General features: G+C 36.9%; 1 protein-coding gene across 8 annotated transcripts in view; it reads right to left on the reverse strand.

The window, feature by feature from the left end:
- The window catches only part of LOC136039963 (protein kinase C, brain isozyme-like), a 231,924-nt gene that overhangs the window by 163,087 nt on the left and 41,588 nt on the right, over positions 1 to 27,249 (reverse strand). For 5 of the 8 annotated variants that reach the window (XR_010620599.1, XM_065723994.1, XM_065723992.1 and 2 more), the window contains exon 3: positions 22,266 to 22,348. Coding sequence is in view for 7 of the 8 variants with exons in the window: in XM_065723994.1 (XP_065580066.1) it covers positions 22,266 to 22,348 (83 nt within the window). In the remaining variant the exon portion in view is untranslated. Of the gene's footprint in view, positions 1 to 10,368; positions 10,481 to 22,265; positions 22,349 to 27,249 lie in introns of all 8 variants that reach the window. The other 3 variants (XM_065723995.1, XM_065723991.1, XM_065723989.1) reach the window with 1 other exon arrangement.

The raw sequence follows: 27,249 nt of genomic DNA on the forward strand, positions 1-27,249 counted from the left end.
AAGTCGTTACGCGCCATATTAGTTACGCGCCATTGTAGTTGTGTCCCTATGTCCCACCTGTGAATATAGATAGATATATTATATATATGTTTTTAACTACGTAAAACTTGCAAATATACAACATTCTTTGCTGTCCCATTGTCTGTGCATATAAATAGATTGTCAGGTTTACTGACTCTTGAACATGCAACATATAATGGTCCATGGGAAAACAATCCGTATTCAGATCTATACCTCATGATTCTAATGATTGCCCTTGAGCTTTGTTGATGGTGATTGCTAATCGACCATTCCCTGTCCCGGTGTCCTGATCGTCATTTATATCCCCCTGTGCCCCCCGGCGTCCCCGTTGTAGTTGTGTCCCTGTGTCCCGGTCGTCATTTATATTTTTTACTTATGTCCTGGTCATAATGGCTTATGTATGGTCATTTATATTCCCTGTGTCCCGGTCGTCATTTGTATCCCGGTGTCCCGGTCTGTATATACATTCGTTTTTTAGTTTTGTTTTTCTCCTTTATTTTTTTCCTTTTTTATTTTTTTTCTTTTTTAGTTTATTTAGATTTTTAGATTTTTAGTTTTTTTATTAGTTTTTGTTTTTTTTTCTTTTTAGTTTTTTCGTAGTTTTTACCTTCTTTTTAGTTTTTTTAGTTTTTTTTTTTACTTATGTCCTGCTCGTCATTTATACTCCCTGTGTCCCGGTGCTTTGTTGATTGCTAATCGAACATTCCTTTTGTCCCGGTCGCTTTCTCTTTGAGTGTCGTCATTTATTTTTTTCTTTTTTAGTTCTTACCTTTTTTTAGTTTTTTTTAGTTTTTTAGATGAAATTTTTTTTTAGTTTTTTTCCTTTTTTTCTTTTTAGTTTTTTATTGGTTTTTACCTTTTTTTTAGCTTTTTTAGTTTTTTTTCGTTTTTTCTTTTTACTTTTTTTTAGTTTTTATCTTTTTTATTTTTTTTTATTTTTATTCTTAATTTTATTAGTTTTCTTTTTCTCTTCTATTTTTCAGTTTTTTCCTTTTTTTTAGTTTTTTTTTAGTTTTTAGTTTTTTTATTTTTTTACCTTTTTTTAGTTTTTTTTAGTTTTTTAGCTTTTTTATTTTTTTTTATTAGTTTTTAGTTTTTTTTGTAGTTTTGCCTTTTTTTAGTTTTTTAGTTTTTTGTTTAGTTTTTAGTTTTTTACCTTTTTTAGCCTAACCAGGATTTGAACCTGGGACCTTCATTCTCCGTTCTGACACCCTCTCTCACCGAGTGACTACTCCAGCATGTTCATTTTGGTGTTTTAAATGGTATATTATTAACCACATTAATGTGTTTTACAATATACTAAGCATCGTCATAACAAAAATGATGGCAACTAATTTCATGACGTCAGCCGAAACATGACGTCACCTGATCCACAGATCCACACACAGACAACTTATTTTTATATATATATATATATATATACATATATATATATATATATATATATATATATATATATATATATATATATATATATATATATATACATATATATATATATATATATATATATATATATATATATATATATATATATATATATATATATATATAATTTTGAAAACTAATGCATTATGTCGTAAATAAGCACTTTTAAACATAATTTAGCTAGGATGAAACTCAGTATATTACTTGACATCTTTTTAATGTGCATTAATAATTCAATAATTGCTTCTGGGGGAAGTTACATTTTAACCCCTAATAGTCTAAAAGGGCTCATAACAGCCCATAGCAACCAAACGTTTTAAAATGTGTTTCTATAAAAAAAACTAACTAGTGAGAAAGCATTGCAATTTGTAAATGATTCGGGAGGATTTATGATTTTCATGCATCTTAATAGAAAAACGTTATTATGAAAGCAAATGTGGAGTAAGTCTTCAAAACAAGAGCTAAGAGCTATAAAGCACTAAACTCCACATCCTAACTCCCACAAAGAGAGCGGATCTCGGTTACGTCAATCACGTATCTACGACATCTATAAACATTTTCCAAGATTTCTGTTTCCCTCCTCCAACCCTCTATGTCCCCAGATCCGATTCGAATTGAAAATGGAGCATCTGAGATATAAGATTCTTCTATATATCATGTTTCATTAAGATCCGATCACCCATTCGTAAGATAACTCGATTTTCACGTTTTCCAAGATTTCCGATTTCCCCCTCCAACTAACTTCAATGTCACCGGATCTGGTCGGGATTTAAAATAAGAGTTTTAAAGCACAAGATCCTTCTAGATATCGAATTTCATTAAGATCTGATCACCTGTTCGTAAATAACAAATACCTCATTTTTTCTAATTTTTCCCAATTGCTCCCCCCCCCCACTCCAGCAAAGAGAGCGAATCCGGTCCGGTTATGTCAGTCACCTATCTTGGACTTGTGCTTATTCTTTCCACCAAGTTTCATCCTGATCTCTCCACTTTAAGCATTTTCCAAGATTACCGCCCCCCCCCCCCTAATGACAGTGGATCCAGTCGGGATTCAAAAAAAGAGATCTGAGTTTAGAGATCCTTCTAAATATGAAATTTCATTAAGATACGATCACTCTTTCGTAAGTTAAAAGTACATCGTTGGGGGAGTACAACTCCCCCAAAGAGAGCAGATCCGTTCCGGTTATGTCAATCACGTATCTAGGACTTGCGATTATTTTTCCCACCAAGTTTCATCCCGATCCCTCCACTCTAAGCCTTTTCCAAGATTTTAGCTTCCCCCTTCAATTCCCCCCAATGTCACCACATCCAGTCGGGATTTAAAATAAGAGCTCTGAGACATAATATCCTTCCAACAATTAAATTTAATTCAGATCCAGTCACTCCTTCGTAAGTTAAAAATACCTCATTTTTCTATTTTTCAGAAATAACACTGCCCCCCCCCCCACAACTCCCCCAAAGACATCGGATCCGTATCTAGAACTTGTGCTTATTTTTCACACCAAGTTTCATCCCGATCCCTCCACTCTAAGCTTTTTCTAAGATTTTAGTCCCCCCTCCAACCTCCCCATGTCACCAGATCTGGTCGGGATTTAAAATAAGAGCTCTGAGACACGATATCCTTCCAAACATCAAATTTCATTAAGATCCAATCACTCCTTCGTAAGTTAAAAATACCTCTTTTTTCTAATTTTTCCGAATTAGCCCCCCCCTCCCCGGCTCCCCCGGAGAGAGCGGATCCGGTTCGGTTATTAGTCCAGGACTTTTAGCTCAAAAAAAGGTCGAACCCGGACAAAATTGCAATATAAACGAAAATGGTACCAAAATGATCAGAAAAAAATTCTGTACAACATACTAAAAGTCCCCATAAATCCGAGTGGGGCGAGTACCCGACAAACAGGGGAAAAGGGGGAAAATGGGAAAAATGCCGAACATGCCCAGAAAATAGTTTAAAGTGAGTTTTCTGGGGTTTTCGCATACGCTGATTACGAAATTGACATCTAAAATTCATTATAGAAAAAGAGTACTACGGAAAACGGGGGAACAGGGGAAAGAGGGGAGAAAAGAGAAGAATACAGGGTAGGGGTAGAAAGCGGTTTGGAAGATATTTTCTGGGGTATTCCTATCTGGTGATTATGAAATTGAGATATAAAATGATATACAAAAATCGATTAACATAAAACGGGGAAATGGGGGGGAGGGAGGGGAAAAAGGAAAATATACAGGGTAGGGGGTAGAAAGCATGTGGAAATGTGTTTTCTAGGGTTTTTCTATCTGTTGATTATAAAATTGACATCTAAAACAAAGTTCGAGAACAAATACAGGAGATCTATAGAGGTTCGGCTACCACATAGGTTCGGAAAAGGCAAAGAAAAAATTCGAGAAAGAAATACGGAAAAATACTGAAATTACATTATTCCGTATTCCTCGCCGTTATCGACAAGCGCGTGGGTTCGTCAACATAACCCTGTTCTAATTCGACATCCAGTAAGAGAAGCAAGGTAGACTAGTCACCGCTGAGTTCCAGTGCCGACGACAAAACCTATCCTGACGGAATGACATCTAGCGGATCCAATAGTCCCCAGTCTCCAGCAAGTCCCCTGAAGAAAATTGTAACAATGCTTGGAGGGTTCCATACACGAATGAGCTTCTTAGGGGCCATAGGCTATATAATGGAAGGGTCGGGCCTGAAAGAGATGTTAGAACTTGTGTACGGGGAGAATACAGTGAAACACATTTTCAGCGGCAAAGCGGTTGCAAGAGCAGTAAGAGCTCACGAGCTAGTCGACGTATCACTGAATATTTCACTTTTGTGCCTGGCATATTCGATTCCGTATGGCGAGAGACCTTCCGACCACGAAGATCTTGTACGAGTCTCCAGCGTGTGTGACGATTTGGTGGATGGAAAGATTTCTGTGGAAGAAGCGGCTAACCACGAAGCCCTTCAGGCGATTTCGCTACGCCTCGAAGCCTTAAATTCGTCTCTGAAATCCAGCAGAACTGCGAAACTATTCATGCAGTATTCCGAGATGGTTTCGATCTTTCGGAAGTTTCTGAAAGCAGAAAGGACTGGAGAATGGGATCTCTACTTATCCTCTCTTTCTGATATGCTCCCATACTTCGCAGCTGCGGGGCATAATCTTTATGCCAAGTCAGTTCGTCTTTTTCTTCAGATGATGCAGGAACTTGAAGTATCGAATCCACAGCTCTTCGAACAGTTTGCAAGCGGCAAGTTTATTGCCCGACGAAGTGATCGTTTTTGGGCTGGATTGGCTCCAGACCTCGTCATCGAGACAGTCCTGATGAGGAGCTTAAAAACAGATGGAGGGCTGACAAGAGGAAAAGGGATGACTGAGCTTCAGAGAAACATATGGACAATGTCTATGCCAGTACTCGCTTCAGTGAATGATCTAATGCAGAAACTGACGGGTCTAGAGTACAGTTCTAGTGAACAGCACGTTACTGCAACCGCAGCACGAATACAGAGAGATACTAAGGATCTACTGACGTTTCTTGAATTCCTTCTAGAGAACTCTCCTTTCACTAGTTCCACAGAGCTTAGAAGTATAGGTTCCGGGCTGATTGCCCATAAAGGCGTCAATGCAGAGGATGCTAAAGCTGTAGGTGAGCTGATCCTCCAGCGCATGGATGGCCAATCCGTCGAAAGTTTTTCATTCAGGAAGAAAGACAAAGTCGTTACACTGGCATCCGATGGGAATATTAGGATAGATGGCGAGATTTTGCATATCGATCCTGCACTGCTTTTTCAACGTCTTTCGACTGCTGCCCATACATCTGAAAATGACATGGCAGAAACCCTACGTTACGAACTGTGCAGTTATCAGCCCGCTTTGTTTGAGAATCCTGGCATAATGCGTCAGCCAGACAAACCTGCACTAGCGAAAGCAATATGGAAAGAAGCGAACACGGACTCGATTCTCCACCTGCCAGTGTCAGATCGTGTCACTGTAGTTGACGGAGGTTGGCTGCTTCAGCAAGTACCTTGGAAGATTGGTGATACTTATGATTCAATCTGTGACAGCTATGTTAGTTTCGTTACTCGACGCTGTACCTCCCCTACTGTTGTCTTCGATGGATACAGCGCTGGTCCAACCACGAAAGATGCTACGCACAACCGACGGTGTAAGGGAAGCCAGCATCAAGTGATCGATTTCAGTTTAGGGATGAAGCTCCAGAAAAAGAAGGAAGAGTTTTTTAGCAACTCTCAGAACAAACAGCGAATTATAAGCTACATCGAGGAAAAACTCAGAGCCAAAGGATTTGAAGTCGTCCATGCGAAGGACGATGCTGACTATCTAATCGTGAAGACTGCCGTAACGAAAGCAGAAAACTCTGAAACAATAGTTCTTGGCAACGACACTGACCTTCTGATTCTACTCTTGTATCACCTTCCGCCTAATGCAAAAACACTTTACTTCGAATCGTCAACGAACGCAAAAGAAGCGATAACACGGTTCTGGTGCCTCAACGAAGTGCAAAAAAAATGGGAGAAGTATCCAGGCTGCTTCTGGTAGGGCACCCACTCTTGGGATGTGACACGACCTCACGAGTTTTCGGACTTGGAAAGCAAGCTGTGCTACCTCTTTTGAAGAAGAGCGAAGTGTTCAGAAAAAAATGCAAAGTGTTTCTGGATGAATCATCGTCCAAAGATGAAATTGTGAAAGCGGGTGAATATCTTCTCCTCAGCTTGTATAAAGCACGACCAAACGAAGATCTCACTAAGCTGCGACATCGAATTTTCTTGGAAAAAGTTTCTTCGTCTAATACTACGGCGTTTGTTAAGCCTGAAAGGCTTCCGCCAACCGAAGCTGCAGCTTCATTCCACTCCCAGCGAGTGCGCCTCCAGGTATCCCGTTGGAAAGGGGAACCAGCTGACCTAGACCCGGCTGACTGGGGTTGGGTCCTCAGAGACCATAAATTCTCACCTGTGATGACCCATTTGTTGCCCGCACCTCAGACTCTTTTGAGTGTCGTGAGATGCAACTGTAAGACAGGCTGCGAGAACTCGCGATGCAGCTGCAAGAAAAATGGATTAGCGTGTACGTTCGCGTGCGGAGAATGTCAGGGTATCAACTGTTTGAACAGGGACAACGAGATTGTCGAAGACGAGGAGCTCGACTAGTGATATCAATGCTGTGTTTTTCAAGTCAACTATACTGCCTTCGAACGTGCAAATTTTACATATAATAGCCATTTTATATATAACTGCCAAGCGGTTGTTTTCTTTATGTTTAGTAATTCAAATGGTTGTAAGAAATGTCTGTGATTCAAGAAAGTACAAGTTTGATACTTAAGCGAGTTATTTTGTCCATAGGCCTACTTATTAGCCATTAGCAGCTGGCTCAGGAGTCAGGCCTCCCTTCCCCTTTTCCGTTGTTTCCTCCAGTTTTGTTCGGTTTTCATGGTTCTCGTTTTCTTTCCTTCATTTTAGGGGTCAGTTTTGTGATCAGCAGATAGAAAAACCCCAGAAAACACATTTCCACATGCTTTCTACCCCTACCCTGTATATTTCCCTTTTCCCCTCCCCCCCCCCATTTCCCCGTTTTATGTTAATCGATTTTTTTATATCATTTTATTTCTCAATTTCGTAATCACCAGATAGGAATACCCCAGAAAATATCTTTCAAACCGCTTTCTACCCCTACCCTGTATTCTTCTCTTTTCTCCCCTCTTTCCCCTGTTCCCCCGTTTTCCGTAGTACTCTTTTTCTATACTGAATTTTAGATGTCAATTTCGTAATCAGCGTATGTGAAAACCCCAGAAAACTCACTTTAAACTATTTTCTTGGCATGTTCGGCATTTTTCCCATTTTCCCCCGCATTTCCCCCTTTTCCCCTGTTTTTCGGGTACTCGCCCCACTCGGATTTATGGGGACTTTTAGTATGTTGTACAGAATTTTTTTCTGATCATTTTGGTACCATTTTCGTTTATATTGCAATTTTGTCCGGGTCAAACCCTAAAAGTCCTGGACTATATGTAAGACAAGTATCTTAGACTTGTGCTCATTCTTCGCACCCAGTTAACTCCCCCCCAACTCCCCAAAACCGAGCAGATCCGTTCCAATTATTTCAATCACGTATCTAGGACTTCTGCTTATTTTTCCCACCCAGTTTCATCCCAATCCCTCCACTCTAAGCGTTTTCCAAGATTTTAGGTTCCCCCCCAACCCCCCCCCCCAATGTCACCGGATCTGGTCGGGATTTAAAATAAGAGCTCTGAGACACGATATCCTTCCAAACATCAAATTTTATTAAGATCCCATCACCCGTTCGTAAGTTAAAAATACTTCATTTTTTCTATTTTTTCCGAACTAACAGGCCAAAGATGGTCAAATCAGGAAAAAGACTATTTCCAATTTAATCTGGTCCGGTCCCTGATACGCCTTCCAAATTTCATCGTCCTAGCTTACCTGGAAGTGCCCTAAAGTAGCAAAACTGGGACACACTGACATACCGACAGAATTTGCGATCGCTATATGTCACTTGGTTAATACCAAGTTAATACCAATTTTTCGGTTGGTTAAAAAGGCAACTAGAACTTTTAATTTTTAACGAACGTTTTTATTAGTAAAAAATACATGTAACTTAAGAATTAACTTACGTAACGAACTTATATTCTTATACTTTTATTATGTAAATGAGGGTGGTTAGTCTCCTCACTAATACCTCACTCTTTACACTAAAGCTTAAATGTTGTCCCAACTCTTTAAGAATGACCCCTGAACCAGAAAGGCCGTAACATAAATAGTTGAAATTACTAAAAATACTTTAGCGTAAAGAGTGAAGTATTTAGGTGGAGATGAACCCCTCATATGCGTAATAATCTCTGTTTGTTTTAAGTTTTAATGCTGCTCCTTACTTTCAGTTTAAAAAACTTTTTCATATTTATTTTTTCATCGTTTTTTTTATAATAATTCTAGAAATGAATTCCTAATTCATTCCTTGAATTTCTCTGCCCCCATGAATAGTCCTCCAAGGAAAGATTCTTCCACATAGCCCCCTCCCCTCAACCCCCCAAACCAAAATAATCCCCCTGAAAAACGTCTGTACACTTCCAAATAACCATTACTGTATGTAAACACTGGTCCAAGTTTGTAACTTACAGCCCCTCCCCGGGGAGCTGTGGGGGAGTAAGTCATCCCAAAGACATAGTTATTATGGTTTCGACTATGCTGGACACAATGGCTATTTCAAAATTTTTTTGGTCACTTAAAAAGGGCACTAGAACTTTTAATTTCCTTTAGAATGAGCCCTCTCTCAAGATTCTAGGACCACTGGGTCGATACGACAACCCCTGGGAAAAAAACAAAAAAAAAACAAAAAAAAAACAAACACACAAACACGCATCCGTGATCTGCCTTCTGGCAAAAAATACAAAATTCCACATTTTTATAGATAGGAGCTTGAAACTTCTACAATAGGGTTCTCTGATACGCTGAGTCTGATGGTGTTTCCCCCTATTTTCTAAAATAAGGAAAATTTTCTCAGGCTCTTAACTTTTGATGTGTTAGACTGAACTTGATGAAACTTATATATTTAAAATCAGCATTAAAATGCGATTCTTTTGATGTAGCTATTGGTATCAAAATTCCATATTTTTTTAGAGTTTTGGTTACTATTGAGCCGGGTCGCTCCTTACTACAGTTCGTTACCACGAACTATTTGATTGCATCTTCTGTCTTCTCGTTTTTCAGATGAATGGAAAACCAGCCTTTCCTGACGTACATACATTATAAAGATGTCGGCTGTTAGCCTGAGAGACCAAAGAAATTGAAGAAATTACATTTTTCTTAAATAAATTTGACGTTTTTGCTAATTAGTGATTATTTATCTGGTATTTATTGCTTATTTTAACGATTAGAAAGGGATATTAAGTCTCTAGGAATAGAAGTAAGATTATAAACCTAGGAAATTATACAACGCTAGAATAGGAAATTCGGTTAAAGTAACTGAAAATTCAACAGCAGGCCTAGAAAATTGAACAACGGTAGTAAGAAAAATTCAATGAAAGAACTAGAAATCTAACAAACAAGATGAAAAATCCAATAAGGATCTTAAAATCCAACATATTGTTTTGTCAACAAATTGAAAACCCAATAGTATGTGAGAACATCCAACTAGTTTATTGTTCAACAAGTTGAAAATTCAATTCATGTATGGGAATTCAACATTTTGTTTCTCATCAAATTGGATATTCAATAATGATCATGGAATTCCAATATGGTCTCTAATATTCAATTTCAGTTGTTGAAATTCCAATATGGTCTCTAATATTCAACTTCAGTTGTTGAAATTCCGACTTTGTCATTGACGAACATTACGAACAATTTCTGTTGAATCTCAAACAATTTTTTTTACAGTGTACGAGGAGAAATTTTTTTGAAATAATTGAACTTATATCTATTCCTAAAGGCCAGTGCACAAATGCTGCTACGCCCTCTCATTTAGGGGACCAAATACTATTTTGGAAAAAAACATCAAACTTTGTTAACTTTGTTAACAATTTTAAACTTTTAGCAGGATGTGAAGATCTTTATAGCGGAGGGGTATAGACACACTTTAGACACAAATAATCAAATTCTTTTACAATTTCCCTGGCAGTGATTGTTTAATATCTCGTTAGGGAGAGTTCCCCTCTGTCACCCCTAAAGTAGAGACCCAACCCCATAAGAGAGTTTATTATTAATACCTAACTTATAATTTAATGTCCATACTACATCCTATCAGTAAAAGTACCACATCTATGCTCGTGATTGTAGCAATGTTGGAAATTGTGCAGGTTAGACGTGCGTTAGAGAGGAGAAAATTGTGTTGTATGAAAAAGGTGGAAGGATGTGTTATAGAGGAGCGCTAGTAGGACTTCATCATGCAAAGTTTGGTCACTAATTGCGCAATTTACCTTCACAATTCATTCCCTGGTGTATGATGCCATATAAGAGGGAGCCACAATGATCACAAAAGGCTGGACTAGAATATGTAGTAGTTTTGAATCGATGTTGCGTGCGGAAATCCTAATTAATAAAATGGTCGTGAACTATAGAATTTATTATGCTGAACGCATTGCTTAAAATAATACCAGTTTTTTTTTTACAAGTCATTTATTTGTTTATATTTTCATGCAGTATTTATCAATAACTAACCTTCCTAAATTGGAATATTTACTGATATACACATTTGCTTGACGACGGGAGAAGTTTGACAAAAGAAAAAACCATCAAATACTGATAATAATTAAAAAAAGTAATAATAGAAAATAGTACAACAAAATAAGAAAAACGACAGTACATTACAGTATAGCACAACACAAGAAATTATTCCAATCCCACTGCATAAAAAGACAACAGGTTAGGTAGTGAAAATATATAGAGGTGGGGAGGATTTGATACTAACTTTTTTCTTTTAATTATTCATGAATGAATGCTTGAAAACAGGAGCAGTGTGTAAAAGGCTAAAAAAATTTATTACAGTTACTTCGAAAATAAAACGGTTATTTATTCAAACTTTTTTTTTTTAAATACGATATTTGGTTAGAAGATTTCAAAAGGGAATGAGTAAATAAGCACTTGTAATTTTCAATTGGATGTTTCTGTTGCACTCTATATATACTTCCAGAAAGCCACCAGTGAAACTTTAGGGTAAAGAGCGAAAGGAAGAGCTAGCCCCCTTAATAATTAGGATAAAAGTCCGATCATAAATTATAATTTATACTCTTTTCAAGTTTTATTGTCGCTCTTTACCTTTATTGACAAAAATAACCTTTTTACAAATGTTTAATCAAAATCAAACCGAGCAGAAACTACTATGAATGAAGATATGAATCCTAAAACGACCAGGAAATACAATCAACTAGACTTAAAACAAACGTATATTACCACAAACAATGGTGGTCTGACTCTTTTTTAAACCCCCAAATAGTGTCATTCCCACTTAGTTAATGGAAAAAATTTCAATGAAAAGTAAGGAGCCATATTAAATTCAAAAACAATAGAAATAAACCCCTATAGTAATACAAATTCAAAACGACCATATATTACAATTTAAGAATAAAGGAAACACAAATAAGAAACAAAGATCATAATAAACATAAAAATAACAGGTACTAATACAATTAAATCTTAAAAAGAGTAAAAATTATATTGAATATTCAAGTCAAACTTAAAACCAACAAAAATTACTACAGAGAGGAGTTTGGCTAATGTCCCCTTCCCTAACCGTAAAAGTCTAAAGCCTATAAAAGTCAAAACACCGACAAGCAAAAATAAAAAATCACCATAATAATCAAGATGACTGGAAAGAACTAAAGAGAATAGTGATGTTTTAATAAATAGTGATATTAATTCCTTGTAGATTTTCAGTTTTCAATGTTGTAAATATAAATAAAATACGTAGAATATAGTTCGATTTCAGTAAAGCAAAAGAGCCTTTTAAAGCTCTAAATAAGGCTCTAGACTTTTACAGTTAGGGATGGGGTCAATAGTCAAACTCAAGATTATAGTAAATTTTGTTGTATAAAAAAATAGTCGCAAAAGAAGTCGCGACTAAAAGTAGTTGCAATTGCAGTCACAGTAATAGTTGCAGTAGTAGTGGCCCTAAGAGTTTCAAGTCAATACCCTTACCCATTCCTATATAAGATATTGCAGACACGCATTTTTAAAAACCTGGGTGCACGTGGTTTCTTTAGATTTAGCTCAACATTCCCCAGAATTTCACCCCAATATCCATACTTTTCTGACACAGAGGATCAAACACTCCCTCCTTTCCCAGAGATAAATCCTGTATGTAAAAAATGGAAAAAATACTTAATTTTCATGCCTAACCCCAGGGGCTCTGGGGGGAATGGTATCCCTCGAGGCATAATCGTTAGACCTTTTGACTATTTCAATAAAATGGCTTTTCAACGTTTTAATCAGTATAAAGGGGGGAAATTGAAAGGGCAAGAGGGGGAAGGGGGCTGATGTCCTACCGATCCTTCTTCAAAATTCACCTCAACATGCCTTGTAAATTTCAAGTCGTCCTTAGATATTGCTACTGCGACCTTCTGACGAGTGTTTTGACTTTATTTGACATTCTCTTCAGCATTTTCTAAAAGTTTTACCATGACAAATTTAGCCTTTTTGGAAACTCGGGATTAAACATGGCCCCTCTTCCGATTATCAAACTTACATATAAACAGTGTGAAACTTGTATAATAAACTTATATAACTTAAAAATAGAATGTTCCATAAAATTTTTCAGCCTCTCAGAAAATTCGATGAAAATTCTGATTTGGCTCAAATTAGCACTAGACCGATCTTGGTGGCCTCGCTGACTTCGTTTAACTTAATCTACGATTCAAGGTGGCCGGGTTTTAAAATTACCAAGGAAAAGGTAATTAGCAAACTAACTATGAACTCATTGGCTTCACTTTTTTTCGCCTGGTAACAAATCCGGAAGACGGAGTAACGTGAAAAGGGCCGTATATTTATGCTTAAAGATCCTAATAGGATTGCCAATAACGATATTTGAAAGGGCTTCTCCTCCAAAGGTTATTAATTGCATTACAGGTCCGTCATGGACATCCAATCCAAAAAGAAGCCATATTTAGAACTGGACAAGAATCCATCAATAAGTTCAGAAAAAAAAACTGAAACAAATACTTCATAGTTTTTCGTTGGAGATTCGTCCTGGAAACCTATTAAGCAAAAACTTAGTTGTTAAATATCTGGTACGATCTGTGTGCAGGGTCAGTTTTTCTAAATAAATGTCAAACTATTGTCAGGGCATCAATTTTATATAGTTTCTCTCTTCATCTGTATCTCCATCAGAATATCTGTTTCTCATATTACCTTTCTTTCTCCTTCCATTTCTTAATTTTTTACTCCTTATCTTCCTTTCATTTACCTCCTATCTTTATCTTTATAACTTTATCTTGATTCATAGATTTATCTTGAATCTTCATTAGACCTTAATCTTTACCTTGAGGTTATATTTTATTTTATTTTTATCTTTATCCGTCTGTCTTTATCTTTATCACTTTATCTTTATTTTCCCTTAAAATTCTTTCACTATTTTAACCAAACCCTTTACCCTACTATTACTACTGCTACTGCTACTACTACTGCTAACACTGCTACTCAATACTACTACTCACTACTCACTCACTACTACTACTCACTGCAGCAAACCACCTAAGGCAAAAACAGCTTCGCACGCTCCTCCTCCATCCCAAGTTATCTAAATCATCCCCCTTTACATCAACCAGAGAAGTTTTAATCCCCTTTAAATCAATCCTTACTTATCCTTATTTGTGTGTTGGAGAAACTTATTCAACAATTTTATTATAATTAGTCCTGATACAAATGGTAATTTTTAATTTAATTTTATCCCTCCTCAAGTTGACCTGAAAAATAAAACTTAATATCCAACGCAAAAAATTCTATCTATGCTTTTTGAAAACCTGGATACACTTGAACTCCTTTGATCTATATAAATTGTAAGAGCAGAAGTAGTAATAATAGTAACCCCAGCAACAATATTGGCAACCATATCCACAATGCCTTTTGATTTAGTTTTAAAGCATAATGGGCAAATTGCATAATTGTGGAGTACTGACATACACGATATCCCTAGAATCCTTGTTGTTGGACCGTTCTACTAAGCTGAACAAAATGACTGTCTCAGAATTTTGACTGGATGTGTTTGGAAAATGAATGGGTTTAGGAGAAGGGCTCTTTGCCCTGAAATATCTTTTTACTGTTAAAAAAGGCGCTAGAGCTTTTAATTTTGAATCGAATTAGCTTCTTTAAAAGTTTCAATGACATTTCTAGCTATTATAGAGTGGCGCTGTCTATAATATCACTTATATGCCCTTTTGAAAACCTGAATGCATATAGTTTTTTCATTTAACTGAATGTCCCCCTAAAAGTTTCATCTTAACACCCTTAGCGTCATTAGTTACAATAACTGAAATGATAGCATTAATACACATAATGCCTTCTGGGTAGTAAAAAAAAAAGCCAGAACTTACCCTTAAAGGTCTAACTTAATAATGTAAACCGCTCTGGAGATATTGCTTTGTCACCCTTCTGAAAATCAACATGGTCATAGTTATTTTTTATTTAGTTCAACATCCACCTAAATATTCCTTCAAAACTTCCCCCTAATGCTCTTAGCTTTCATAGTAGCATTAGTTGCAGTATGTACATAGCACCTTTGGTTTCTTAAAAATTCCCTTCAATACACACTGAAAGTTTCAACTTAATATCATCAACTTTTCCTAAAGCATTTCTGATATATCCTCTTGACTACATATGTGGACATAGTGTGTTTTGATTCAGTAGCATAAGATTTCAATATATCCCACATTCTTAGCCTTCATACCCTTAATTTTAATAGCAGCACTAGCAGTAATGGCAGTAAAGTTAATATTAGTAGCCTTAGCTTTAGTGGTAGTGGGTGTAGTAGACGTAGTAATAATAGTAGCGGTAGTAGTAGTATGAGAAGAAACGGAAGATTAGGATGCAAATATTTTCTTTTGATTAGTTCAAAATCCCCCTCCCCCCCCCCCCAACAAGCCTTGTTCCCTTATATTGGCATTATACTCTGTTGAAAACCTGCATACAGACGGCGTGTTGTGATTCAGCTTACCTTCCTTTCTCAAAATTCCTTGAAAATATCACCTTCATAGCATTAGTCATAATCGTAATAGTAGTCACAGTAGTAGTATTGGTATTACTAGAAGTAGTATAGTCACAGCGGTAGTACTAGTAGCAGCAGTAGTAGTAACGTATTGCCCCTTGGTCAGTAGAACATCCTAGTCTCATCAAGTCCTAGGAGTTTCAACTTAATACAATTAGTCATTGCTACGACATGGCTGATATGTCTTTTCGATTACTTGCATGCTCATGTACTTCTTGAAATTTTCAGCTCAATGAGTTCAAATTCAGCTCAAGTAATTGCAATAGAAGTAGCAGATGAAGTAGTAGTAGTAGCAGTAAATGTAGCAGTGATAGTGCTATTATCAGCAGTTTACCTATATTGCCTTTTGATCAGATGATCTTCCCCTTTAAGCATTCTTTGAAAGTTCCAATTTAGTACTCAAATCAATTTTTGAAATACGCTCTTTGGACAATGTGCATGCACATAACGGCTTTTGATTTCGTTCAAATTTCCCCTCAATATTGTAAATGGAGTAGGCTGATGTGGGTAGTAGCAGTGGTAGTAGTTCCAGCACTAATGGTAGCATGCCAATATTGCCTCTTTGATCATCCAACATCAATAAAAACCTTATATGCATTGGAGCATAAATTACAACTCCTGCTCTTGGGCTATGCGGGGTTCTGTCCATCCTGAAGACATTGTTATATACTCTTTGGATTATTGGTAACAAAATGGCCATTTCACCATTTTGACCGAATATGTTTAGGGAAAAGAGGATGTCAGGGGGGGAGCTAGTATCCCTCAATCACTTTTGAGCGTGAAAAGTTACTAGTACTATGCATTTCCAATCAGATGAGCTTTTTCAAAAGTTCACTCAACCACTCCTTCCATAAAACCTTATAAGCCCCTGAGGCATAACTTACAACCCTTACCCCAGATTCTAGGGGGGTTGTGTCAACCCTAAAGGCCTCGTGATCTCTGGATTAATTTTGAACAGGTCACCATCTCAAAATTTCAATCGGATGCATTTAGGGAAAATATGACGTAGGGGTGGGGTGGGAGTGTGTGTATTTACTCTCCGATCACTTTCACTGTTAAAAATAGCACTAAAGCTTCTGATTTCCAATGCAATAAGTCTCCTCCAAAGTTTTTACGACCACCCTTTCCATAAAAAAAAACTTATATACCCTAGGGGCATAACTTACAGCCATTGCTCTGAGGGCTATGGGGGTTCATCCCCAAAGCCATAAATTCAGGACCTTTCAACTACGCTGAATAAAATGGCTATCTCAAAATTTGATTGGATTTGTTAGGTTAAATGAAGGGAGTGAGGGGGGGCTGTTGACATCCAATCACTTTTGACTATTATAAAGAACACTAGAACCTCCAATTTCTAATCGAATGAGCCCCTTTCAAATTTTCTACGAAAGCCCCTTCTATACGAAATTTCCTGATCTAAGAAAAAAAATTAAATAAATAATACATTGTGCCCACATCGTTCTTTGCTTGGGGGGTTATGTTTTCAGGGGAGTTGTTTCAACCCCAAAGGCTTGTTTTCTGATCTTTGGACTATTTTTGAACAAATGGCTGTCTATCAGATGCATGTCAAGAAAATACGACGTATGAGTGGGAGGGTAGCTGCACTCCTCTAAAGAGGAGGCTCAATCAAATGAGCCCCCTCTAAATTTCACTCAACCACCTGTTCCATCAAAACCTTATACGCCTCCAGGGCATAACTTACAATCCTTACCCCCAGAATCTAGGGGGTTGTGTCAACCCTAAAGGCCTTGTTATGAGATATTTAGACTATTTTTGAACAAATGGCTGTCTATCAGATGCATGTCGAGAAAATACGACGTATGAGAGGGAGGGTAGCTGCACTCCTCTAAAGAGGAGGCTCAATCAAAGGAGCCCCCTCTAAATTCCACTAAACTACCGGTTCCATAAAAACCTTATACGTCCCCAGACCATAACTTACGACCCTTACCCCCAGAATCAGGGGGGTTGTGTCAACCCTAAAGGCCTTTTTATGAGATCTTTGGTCTATTTTTGAAAAAATTGCTATCTTGAATTTCTATCGGATGCATTTAAGGAAAATACGACTTAGGGGTCGGGGGGAGGTAGTTACCCTTCGATCACTTTTACTCTCAATAATGGCACTAGAAATTATGATTACCAATCCAATGAGACCCTCCAAAGTTTATACGACCACCCTTCCTATAAAGACCTTATTTATAGGCATAACTTACAACCCTTGCCCAGAGGGGTTTGAGGGGAAAGAGTTTTTCATCCTCAAGGACATTATTTCTGGACCTTGGAACTACATTGAACAAACTAGCTATCTTAAAATTTTGATTGGATGAATTTGGTGAAATGATGGGCGTGGGGAGGGGGCTGGTTGCCCTCCAATCACTTTCGACAATTAAAAACATTAGCCCTTCGAATTTTCCATCGAATGAGCTCCTTTCGATGTTTCTACAACTCTTCTATATGAAGAGCCAAAGTAAAAAAAAAACTAAACTAAATAAAATCTATATATATAAAAATAAGTTGTCTGTCTGTCTGTGGATCAGGTGACGTCATGTTTCTGTGTCCACTGACGTCATGAAATTAGTTGTCGTCATTTTGCTTTGACGGTGACGTCATTCAAGATATTTAAGACATATGTTCACGTAGAAATCTATTAATGTTTAAGTTTACAATGACTGATGAACTTACCATGGCAAAAGCCGATGAAGATGCTCAAAGAGTCTATGCCAAAAAACTTGCTGCTGATAGAGAAAGTCAGAAAAGAAAGCGTGCCGAGGAATCAAAAGAACAGCAAGGAAACAGGCTTGAGGCTAAAGAACGCATAACCGCGCAGTTAGATGAAGATCCACCTGGACAGCGAGAGTCAAAACATATCAAAACTGAAAATGATAGCGATGATGATTGGGTTTGGGATTTTGACTTGGATAAGGTCATCAATGCCTACCAGATTTTAGTTAAAAAAACAAAGGTTCGGCGATATGTATTTCATAGTGAAGCTGAAAAATAAAGAAGAAAAAGAAAACTGAAAAAAGAAAAAATGTAAAAAACTAAAAAATACTAAAAAGAAAAACACTCAAAGAGAAATTACAGACCGGGACACAAATGACGACCGGGACAGAGGGAATATAAATAACGACCGGGACACTCAAAGAGAAATTACAGACTGGGATACCGGGACACAAATGACGACCGGGACACAGGGAATATAAATGACGACCAGGACACAGGTATTTAAGAATATCGTTCAAAGACAAATTTTTAATTGTAAGAAGACCGTTGAAAGGGAAATTTCTAATTGTAAAATGACTGAAGAACCTACAATGGCAACGGTACCACCATCGAAGTAGATAACCAGTGGGTTGTTCCATATTCCCCATTATTATCAAAAACATTTAATGCACACATAAACGTTGAATACTGTAACTCCGTAAAGGCAATCAAATACATATGTAAATACGTCAACAAAGGCAGTGACATGGCAGTTTTTGGCTTGCAGCCCAAAATCAAAGATTTCGACGAAATCGTACAATATCAGGCTGGAAGATACATAAGCAGTAATGAAGCTGTTTGGCGAATTCTTTCATTTCCGATACATGAACGTAGTCCAGCTGTTGTTCACTTAGCGGTACATTTACAGAATGGTCAACGTGTTTATTTCTCGGAAACCAACGTGCAACAAAGAGCCCTGAATCCACCGGATACAAAATTAACAGCTTTTTTTTCGCTTTGCAAAAATGATTCTTTTGCAAAAAAACTGCTGTATACTGAAGTGCCTTCGTATTACACGTGGAATACTAAAAATAAAGTATTTGAACGTCGAAAACAGGGTAAGTCAGTCGACGGCCAACCTACCATCTTCAAAGATACCACGATAGGAAGACTCTACACCGGTCACCCCAATCAACATGAATGCTTCTTTCTACGCCTGCTTTTGGTGAATGTACCCGGTCCGACATCCTTTGAGTATTTGAGAACTGTAAACGGTACTATACATGACACTTACCGTAGTGCATGCCAAGCTCTGAATTTATTGGAGAATGACCAACACTGGGATAACTGCATCAATGACGCGTGCGAAACGTCAACCCCAAGTGAAATTCGTGCATTGTTTGGCATCATTTTAACAACTTGCTCTCCATCAGCTCCTACAGAGTTATGGGGAAAATATAAGTCAAAAATGTCCGTAGATATACTCCATCGAAAACAGTTAGAGACGTCAGATATGACTTTTGATTTTACATCAGAAATTTATAACTACACTTTAGTTATTATAGAAGATTTGTGCGTACGTATGGCAAACAAACCTCTTCAGGATTTGGGAATGCCTTCATCTAACCGTATCGCTGCTGTTTCGACATGTGTAGAATTGGATCGTGAACAAAGTTACAGTACGAGTGATCTATTGTCGTATGTACAAAATAACATTTCCAAGTTAACGTCGGAACAAAAAGACATTTATGATACGATAGACTCAATTTCAGGACGTATACAACTACCTGCTGATTTCTGTAATTTAGTGACGTCCAAAAATGAATTGATTGAAAAAGTATTTCCGAATATTCTAAAAAATTATAAAAATAATAAATGGCTAAGTGAAAGAGCGATTCTCGCACCCAAAAATATAGACGTCCACGAAATCAACAATATTGTTTTGACCAAGATTCGAGACCAGGCAGTCCTTTACAAGTCAATCGACACAGTTTTGGAACCAAATGAAGCGGTTAAGTATGCATGTTTGTTTGTTTGTAAAAAGAGCGTTTGCATATGACGTCATTATTAGTATATACGGCTTTGTATATGCACAGACAATGGGAAAGCCAAGAATGTTGTATATTCGCAATTTTTACGTAGTTTAACTCCTGCAGACGAAATGAATGCTTGCCTGAAAAATTCTAATTTATGGGCACACGTAAAAATATTAAAATTAACTACAAATATGCGTGTCCGATTGCAAAACGATGACTCTGGTCAAACATTTTCAGATCAATTGCTGGCAATTGGAAACGGAAAGCTCCCAGTAGTGGGAAAGCCAAAAATGTTGTATATTCGCAATTTTTACGTAGTTTGAAACACATATATAAATCTATCTATATTCACAGGTGGGACACAGGGACACAACTACAATGGCGCGTAACTAATATGGCGCGTAACGACTTACGCGCGCGGGGGGGGGCTTGGGGGGGCGCGAAGCGCCCCACCAACTAGGTGTTGGGGTGGCGCGAAGCGCCACCCCAAAAGCTATTAAAATATAAAATAATGCATTGTGACCACGTCACTCTTTACTTTGGCAGTGCTATTGCGCTGCCTATGATGATATGTGGTTTAGGTGGCCAAATGTTGTTTTTATTTTTTAAAGGAAATGTTTTTCTCTACCTCCCCCTTGGACAAGCTTTGCTGTTTAGGGAAGGTAGCAGTAATTTTTTATTTGTTATATGTTTTGTAAATAAATCCTTCTCTCTGGTCATTCCCTCTTGTCTCAACCATTTTAACAGAAAGATAGATATATTACAACTAGCTTAAATCAAGAAAGGGTTTATAATTTATATGATCTAAGGCACACAGGCAACAAAGGCCGTTCCCTCCCTCCTGTAGTCTCTATGCCTACTTTTTAGCAGAAAGATTTGCATGTTTGATCTTACCTGAAGCGGAATCATGCAAGGATTTTCAACAGAGGCAAGATTTGGGCTCTTGGTCTCCTAGCCCTCTCTCTCTCCCTCTCTCCACTCCTAAAGGCGGTCATTTTAGCAGAATGGTGGGCATGCTGCACCCTGTTTAAAACTAGGCAATTTATGGTTAATCGGCAAGGAAATTTACGAGATAAGTAACTTTAGTTAGTGGGACATGAGGGATATGATCTTCAGCGGCGTACTTCCCTTCTTCGACCTTGTTTATTTGTGCTCGGATCTATTTGAAGCTCACGGGCAAGTATCTTGGGCCAAGGGGACAGAAGATGGATTTTCAGAAGTGCAAACCACTGCTGGGCCCAACAAACCTTACGTACTGAAATCTCTGGGTTTGCTTGAACATTCGTAGGCATGTAGCTGAAGCATTTAGGTTGAAACTGTCAAGGCATGTTAATGGGTATGTTGAACAAACATAGGAGTAGTAGTGCTACTGCTACTACTATTAGTACTACTATTACCAAGGCTAATGGTGTTAATATGGAACCTACAGGGAGTGTTGAGGGCGACACTAATTGACACTGTTGAGGAACACTATTGAGGGCCATGATTTGCATTTTACTGAAAATAAAACCTATCTTAAATGTTTTCTCTTTATATATTAAAGTGTCAATATACATTGATTTATTTTTTTTTTCCAGTAATCTTGGTTATGATGGTGATTTTTCTTTGACATTATGAGAAATAAAACACACAACTCGAAATAATAAATGTTTTCAGGAAAGTGCAAATTCTATTCTGATCTCCAGAAGGCACGGGAGACGTCCACCCAACTCCTCTTAGTTTCTGCTCGTTTTGAGATTGTATCGGTTATTCACTGTGATTTCTATTCGTTTTGGATTTCATCTATTTATTGATAGGAATTTACAATAGTCTTCCGCTTGAAAACTGTTTGACTTTATTTCTACTCATCTTTGGTTTAATACTCATCTTGAATCTTCATTTTTATTTGCATAACTTCTTTAGCGAAAAAAGTTTTTTTTTGCATTAATTATTATTAAAAATTAAGACGTTATCGGTTCACAGTCAAATCTTCAGGGATGTATTTAAATTGGAAGGGGCGGGGTTAAATTCAATATTCTACTCTTTTCGAACCTTTAAAAGGCATGTTTTCACGTTTTACACCGATGGAAAAATCAGATAAATTCATCTTAAAAAAGAATTATTCGAGAGCGATGGGCACTTTCTCCTTTTTGTATTAAGATTTTTTTCAACAGAAATATATTTCAAGTTACAAATACAAAAATAAATTTTAAGTCTAAAACCGAGCATTCACATGCTGAGTTAAAAAGATCGATCTGCTATCTGCACAAATTTTAACAAAAAAGTCCGATAAAATTAATTCAACTATTTCCAAAGTAGGTATAAAAGCTCCCACTAGCCCCCCATTTGCAGAAAAAGTTCAAGACATTGTCCTAAAAGCGTGCAAAAATATAATTATACTTACATCTGAATCAACGCCTTTGTCTACTCCAGGACAGGTAAATGATACGTACTCGTGACATCGTTTGTGAACAACAAAGCTGCATACTAGAAAATAATAAATAAATTTAGCAATACAAAAGATATGTGTAAACTTCATTTTGCTTTCATCGGGCACATTCGTGCTTAAAGCGTGTCAGCCTCTTCTCCCCCCCCCCCCAAAAAAAAAAATGAAATGATTACTGTAGTAATCATTGTAGCAGTATTAGCAGTACTGCTTGATTGTGTTTCTCTGTGGTTAGGGAGTCTTTTTGAAACCACGTTCGGTTAAATTTGTTTTACATTATATTAATACAGTTTTATTTGCTGATTGTTGTTAAAGAATACAAAAGAGGAAAAAATGACCAAGCCTGCCCTTCCGCAGAGTCAAGGAGATGTGACAACAGTCCCAGCTTTTCCCTCATCACCAAATGACGAGTCTAATAAAAATCTGAAATAGGTGAGAAACAAAAGGCCCAAGTCAAATTTAATCAAGAAAGCAAACAAAGACACCTAATATTCAATTACGAAAATGTCCCAAGATAAAAAAAAAGGCTGAGGGAGATCATAATTGCCGGTAAAAGATAATGGAAGTTTACGACACTTTAATATTTAACGAAGAAGAATAAACAAACGGGGAAGCAGATTGTGAAAGTAGAAAACATATTACTGATTAAAGTCAAACAAGAAGGAAAATTACCAAAAAAATAGAATTAGTAGCTTCAGGAGACAAAGAAATAATAATCCTAAATCAAGGTAAATTTTTCGTTGTTCATATTATTGACTTACGAATAAAGTGAACATACCACTCGATGCCTATTTCTACACTCTTTATGAATATAATAATCGCTTCTATTGCAAGCTTAAATTTAAGCAATTTTTGAGCTCTTGAAAATGAATAAAATATTTCTAGTTTTTGGGTATAAAAAAGGCTTAAAACATTGGTCTCAAACTTGCTGTTTCAAATCCATTTTTTTAATGTAATATATGCCACAAGCACTGATTTTCCACGATTAAATTGGATAATCAAATTCTACATTTTCCGTTTGTTTCTTTTTCCGTTTGTTTCTACATTATGCCGTTTTCTTTTTCCTTGACGCCGAATGTTCAATTAAAATACGGAAGAAGAATGGTGTAGAAGAAACATGAAAGAAGGTGTAGATGAATATCCCACGAGGTTCCAATCCAAAGGTTAGGTTAGCTCAAAAAGGGGAAAAATTTAAATTTGCAGTAGAAGGGATATTATATTCGTAAAAAGCTTAAGAAAAGGCATCGAGCGGTACATTCACTTTATTTGTATGTCTGTAATATGAACAACGAAAAATTTACCTAAATCAAAGTTACAAGCATAGACTATTGTAAATACAGATACGACAGATCCTACATTTTACACTATATTTTACTTTTATGGTTATTATGGTTGCAGCAGTTTCAAAATACTATTTTGAAAATAAATTAAAGGGAATTTTGAAAAATAGACTGAAGCCCCTTAAAAATGGCATTGGATCAAAATAAAAGTACGCCATTGGAATCGCCATTGTCGATAATCGTCAACGGTAAACTTACAACCCTCTAGCTTGAACAACAAAGAAAATATCTTTTTTGCATGATCCTCTGATGTGTTCTTTTTTCCTATTAAATAAAAAAAACAAGTTTTTTTATCTGAAAGTAAGGAGTAACATTAAAACTTAAAACGAACAGAAATTACTCCGTGTATGAAAGTGGCTGTTCCTTCCTCAACGCCCCGCTCTTTACGTTAAAGGTTGACTCTTTCTCTCAACTCTACTTTTTAAAACAGTAAAAAAAAATTAGCGTAAAGAGCGGGGCGTTGTGAAAGGAACAGGCCCTTTCATATACGGAGTAATTCTTGTTCGTTTTAACTTATAGTGTCGCTCCTTACTTTCAGTTTTAGAAAAAACCTTGTTTTTATGGCACTTGGTATTAACCAAGTGACATATAGCAATCGCCAATTCTGTCGGTCTGTCTGTCTGTCTGTCGGTCCCGGTTTTGCTACTTTAGGCACTTCCAGGTAAGCTAGGACGATGAAATTTGGCAAGCGTATCAGGGACCGGACCAGATCAAATTAGAAATAGTCGTTTTCCCGATTTGACCATCTGGGGGGAGAGTGGAGGGCCGATTAATTCGCAAAAAATAGAAAAAATGAAGTATTTTTAACTTATGAGCGGGTGATCCGATCAATTGGGGGGGGGGGGGGGGGGGTTAATTCTGAAATATAAGAAAAAATTACGTATTTTTAACTTACGAAGGAGTGATCGGATCTTCATGAAACTTCATATTTAGAAGGACCTCGTAACTCAGATATCTTATTTTAAATCTCAACCGGATCAAGCGTAATTGGGGGGGGGGGCAGTTGGTGGGACCGGAAATCTTAGAAAATACTTAAAGCGGTGAGATCAGGATGAAACTGGATGGGAAGAATAGAAACCTGTCTAAGATACGTGACTGACATAACCGGACCGGATCTGCTCTCTTTGGTGGAATTGGGGGGGGGGAAATTGTGAAAATTGAGGTATTTGTAACTTACGAAAGGGTGACCAGATCTTAATGAAATTTGATATTTAGAAGGATCTTGTGCTTTAAAGTTCTAATTTCAAATTCCGTCCAGATCCTGTGACATTCGGGGGAGTTGGAGGGGGAAACCGGAATTCTTGGAAGACATGAAAATTGGGGTATTTATATCTTACGAATAGATGATCGGATCGTGATGAAATTTGATTTTTAGAAGGAATTCATGTCTCAGAGCTCTTATTTCAAATCCCGACCAGATCTTTTGACATTGGGGGGAGTTGGAGGGGGAAATCTTGGAAAAACACTTGGAGTGGAGGAATCGGGATGAAGCTTGGTGGATAGAATAAACAAATGACCTTGATACGTGATTGACAGAATCGTACTGGATTCGCTCTCTTTGGGGGAGTTGGGGGGAGGGGTTAAGTGATTTGGCGAGTTCAGTTCTTCTGGACGTGCTAGGGCGATGAAAATTTGTAGGTGTGTCAGGGAGCTGCACAATTTGACTTGATAAAGTCGTTTTCCCAGATTCGACCATCTGGGGGGCAGAAGGGAGAGGAAAAATTAGAAAAAATTAGGTATTTATAACTTACGAGTGGGTGATCGGATCTTAATGAATTTTGATATTTAGAAGGACTTTGTGACTCAGAGCTCTTATTTTAAATCTTGACCGGCATTAAGCCTCTTATTTTCCTTTTTAAATCAATGTATTGATTCATAGAATTTTGTTAGAGCTCATACCATATGATCTCTTGGCTCTTAGCTCTTCTCGCCTCGTCACAAGTGCCATATGAGCTCTTAGCTCTTGTTTTTATTTAAATTCTGAACGTTTTTGAATTGATGTATGTTTTGATTTTGGCTCTCTGCATATGAATAATTTAAACAAATTTGCATATTACTTTATTATTTTTTTGGCCTGATGACTCTCATAGTTTTGATCGGACGATTTTGAGAAAAAAGGAGCGCGGGAGTAGGTCTAGTTACCCTCCAATTTTTGGGTTATTTAAAAAGGCAACTAGAACTTTTAATTTTTTACGAACGTTTTTCTTAGTAAAAATATACGTAACTTACGAATTAGCTTACGTAACGAACTTCTATATTCGTATGTTTTAATTACGTATATGAGGGGTTTCACCCCCTCGTCAATGCCTCACTCTTTACACTAAAGCTAAAATTTTGTCCCAATTCTTTAAGAAAGACCCCTGAATCACAAAGGCCTTAGAATAAACAGTTGAAATTACTTATACAATAGAGATTTGATTATACCTATAAATATCGTCATTAACGAGATATTCTTTCAATTTAATTTACTATTTTAAAAGGTAATATTTTTCGTCATAAGTTTTCTTTCCGATTTCGTTAATTCGAACACATAGAGAATTGATGCCTAAACTAAACTATTAACACGGACATCTGTAATTTTCGTAGCAATCTGTTTAGTTTATTGAAGCTATATTTGAAATGGCGAATAAAGAAAGATTTATAAACAGATTTTTTTATGCATTCGAAACAAATGTAATAAAGTGAAAAAAAGTTTGTATGAAAATTTACTGAATATCACACTAACGATATTAGATTTGTTGTTTAAACTAATAATGTCGTTAGCTCTTGGGTGTGCTAGTAATTTTTTTTTTCAATTGTACAGTTATAAAAGTGAAACTGTTTGAAGTATATTTGCTCTAACAGATCGTTAGTTTATTGCTACCCATCAAAATCTGCGACTCTGACAGAACTCGCGTTATTTCCGAAAAAGTGGGGGAAATAACCCAGAAAGTCAAGCTTTCTTGATGGAAATCACACCATCAGATTCAGCATAAAAACGTGGAATTCTGGATTTATTATCACGAAAAAGATCACGGATGCGTGATTATTTATTGTCTTTTTTCCAGGGGCTATCGCATCGATCCAGTGGTCCTGGAAGATTGGGAGAGGACTCATGAGGTCGAAAAGGCCAACATTTTTTTTTAATGGGTTGAAACTTACAGCCTTAAGCCAGTTTACATCCGTAATTAAAATAGTATGGCTTAAAACTACGGCATAACTTAGCTTAAAATCGAAATTTTATTTCAACATTTAATTGTGAGAGGCAACGCTGCCATAAGGCTTTAATGGATAAAAAAGATAAACATCCTTCAATGCTACGGCGGGGATATCTCCCTGGACCTCTTAATACCAAGCAGAACATTCAACCACTGTGCTTCAACTTCAATGCATTATTTATTCATGAAATACACTGCATTTGAAACTAGGAAGAATATGAAACTAAAAGGAAGAAGCAATAGACCAGAATACTTACTTTACCGGTGTAACAGCTAATCTACCAGATATTAACCTCCTTACCTTAAAAACTGAGGCATATGACTTAAGTGTAACTACTCAAGAATCTGACAACCTTGGCCAAGAAGGCTTTGATACTATTGAAGCTTCAGGTCAAGATATTAGCA

This window comes from Artemia franciscana, chromosome 20 (genome assembly GCF_032884065.1).
Source record: "Artemia franciscana chromosome 20, ASM3288406v1, whole genome shotgun sequence".
Taxonomy (NCBI): domain Eukaryota; kingdom Metazoa; phylum Arthropoda; class Branchiopoda; order Anostraca; family Artemiidae; genus Artemia; species Artemia franciscana.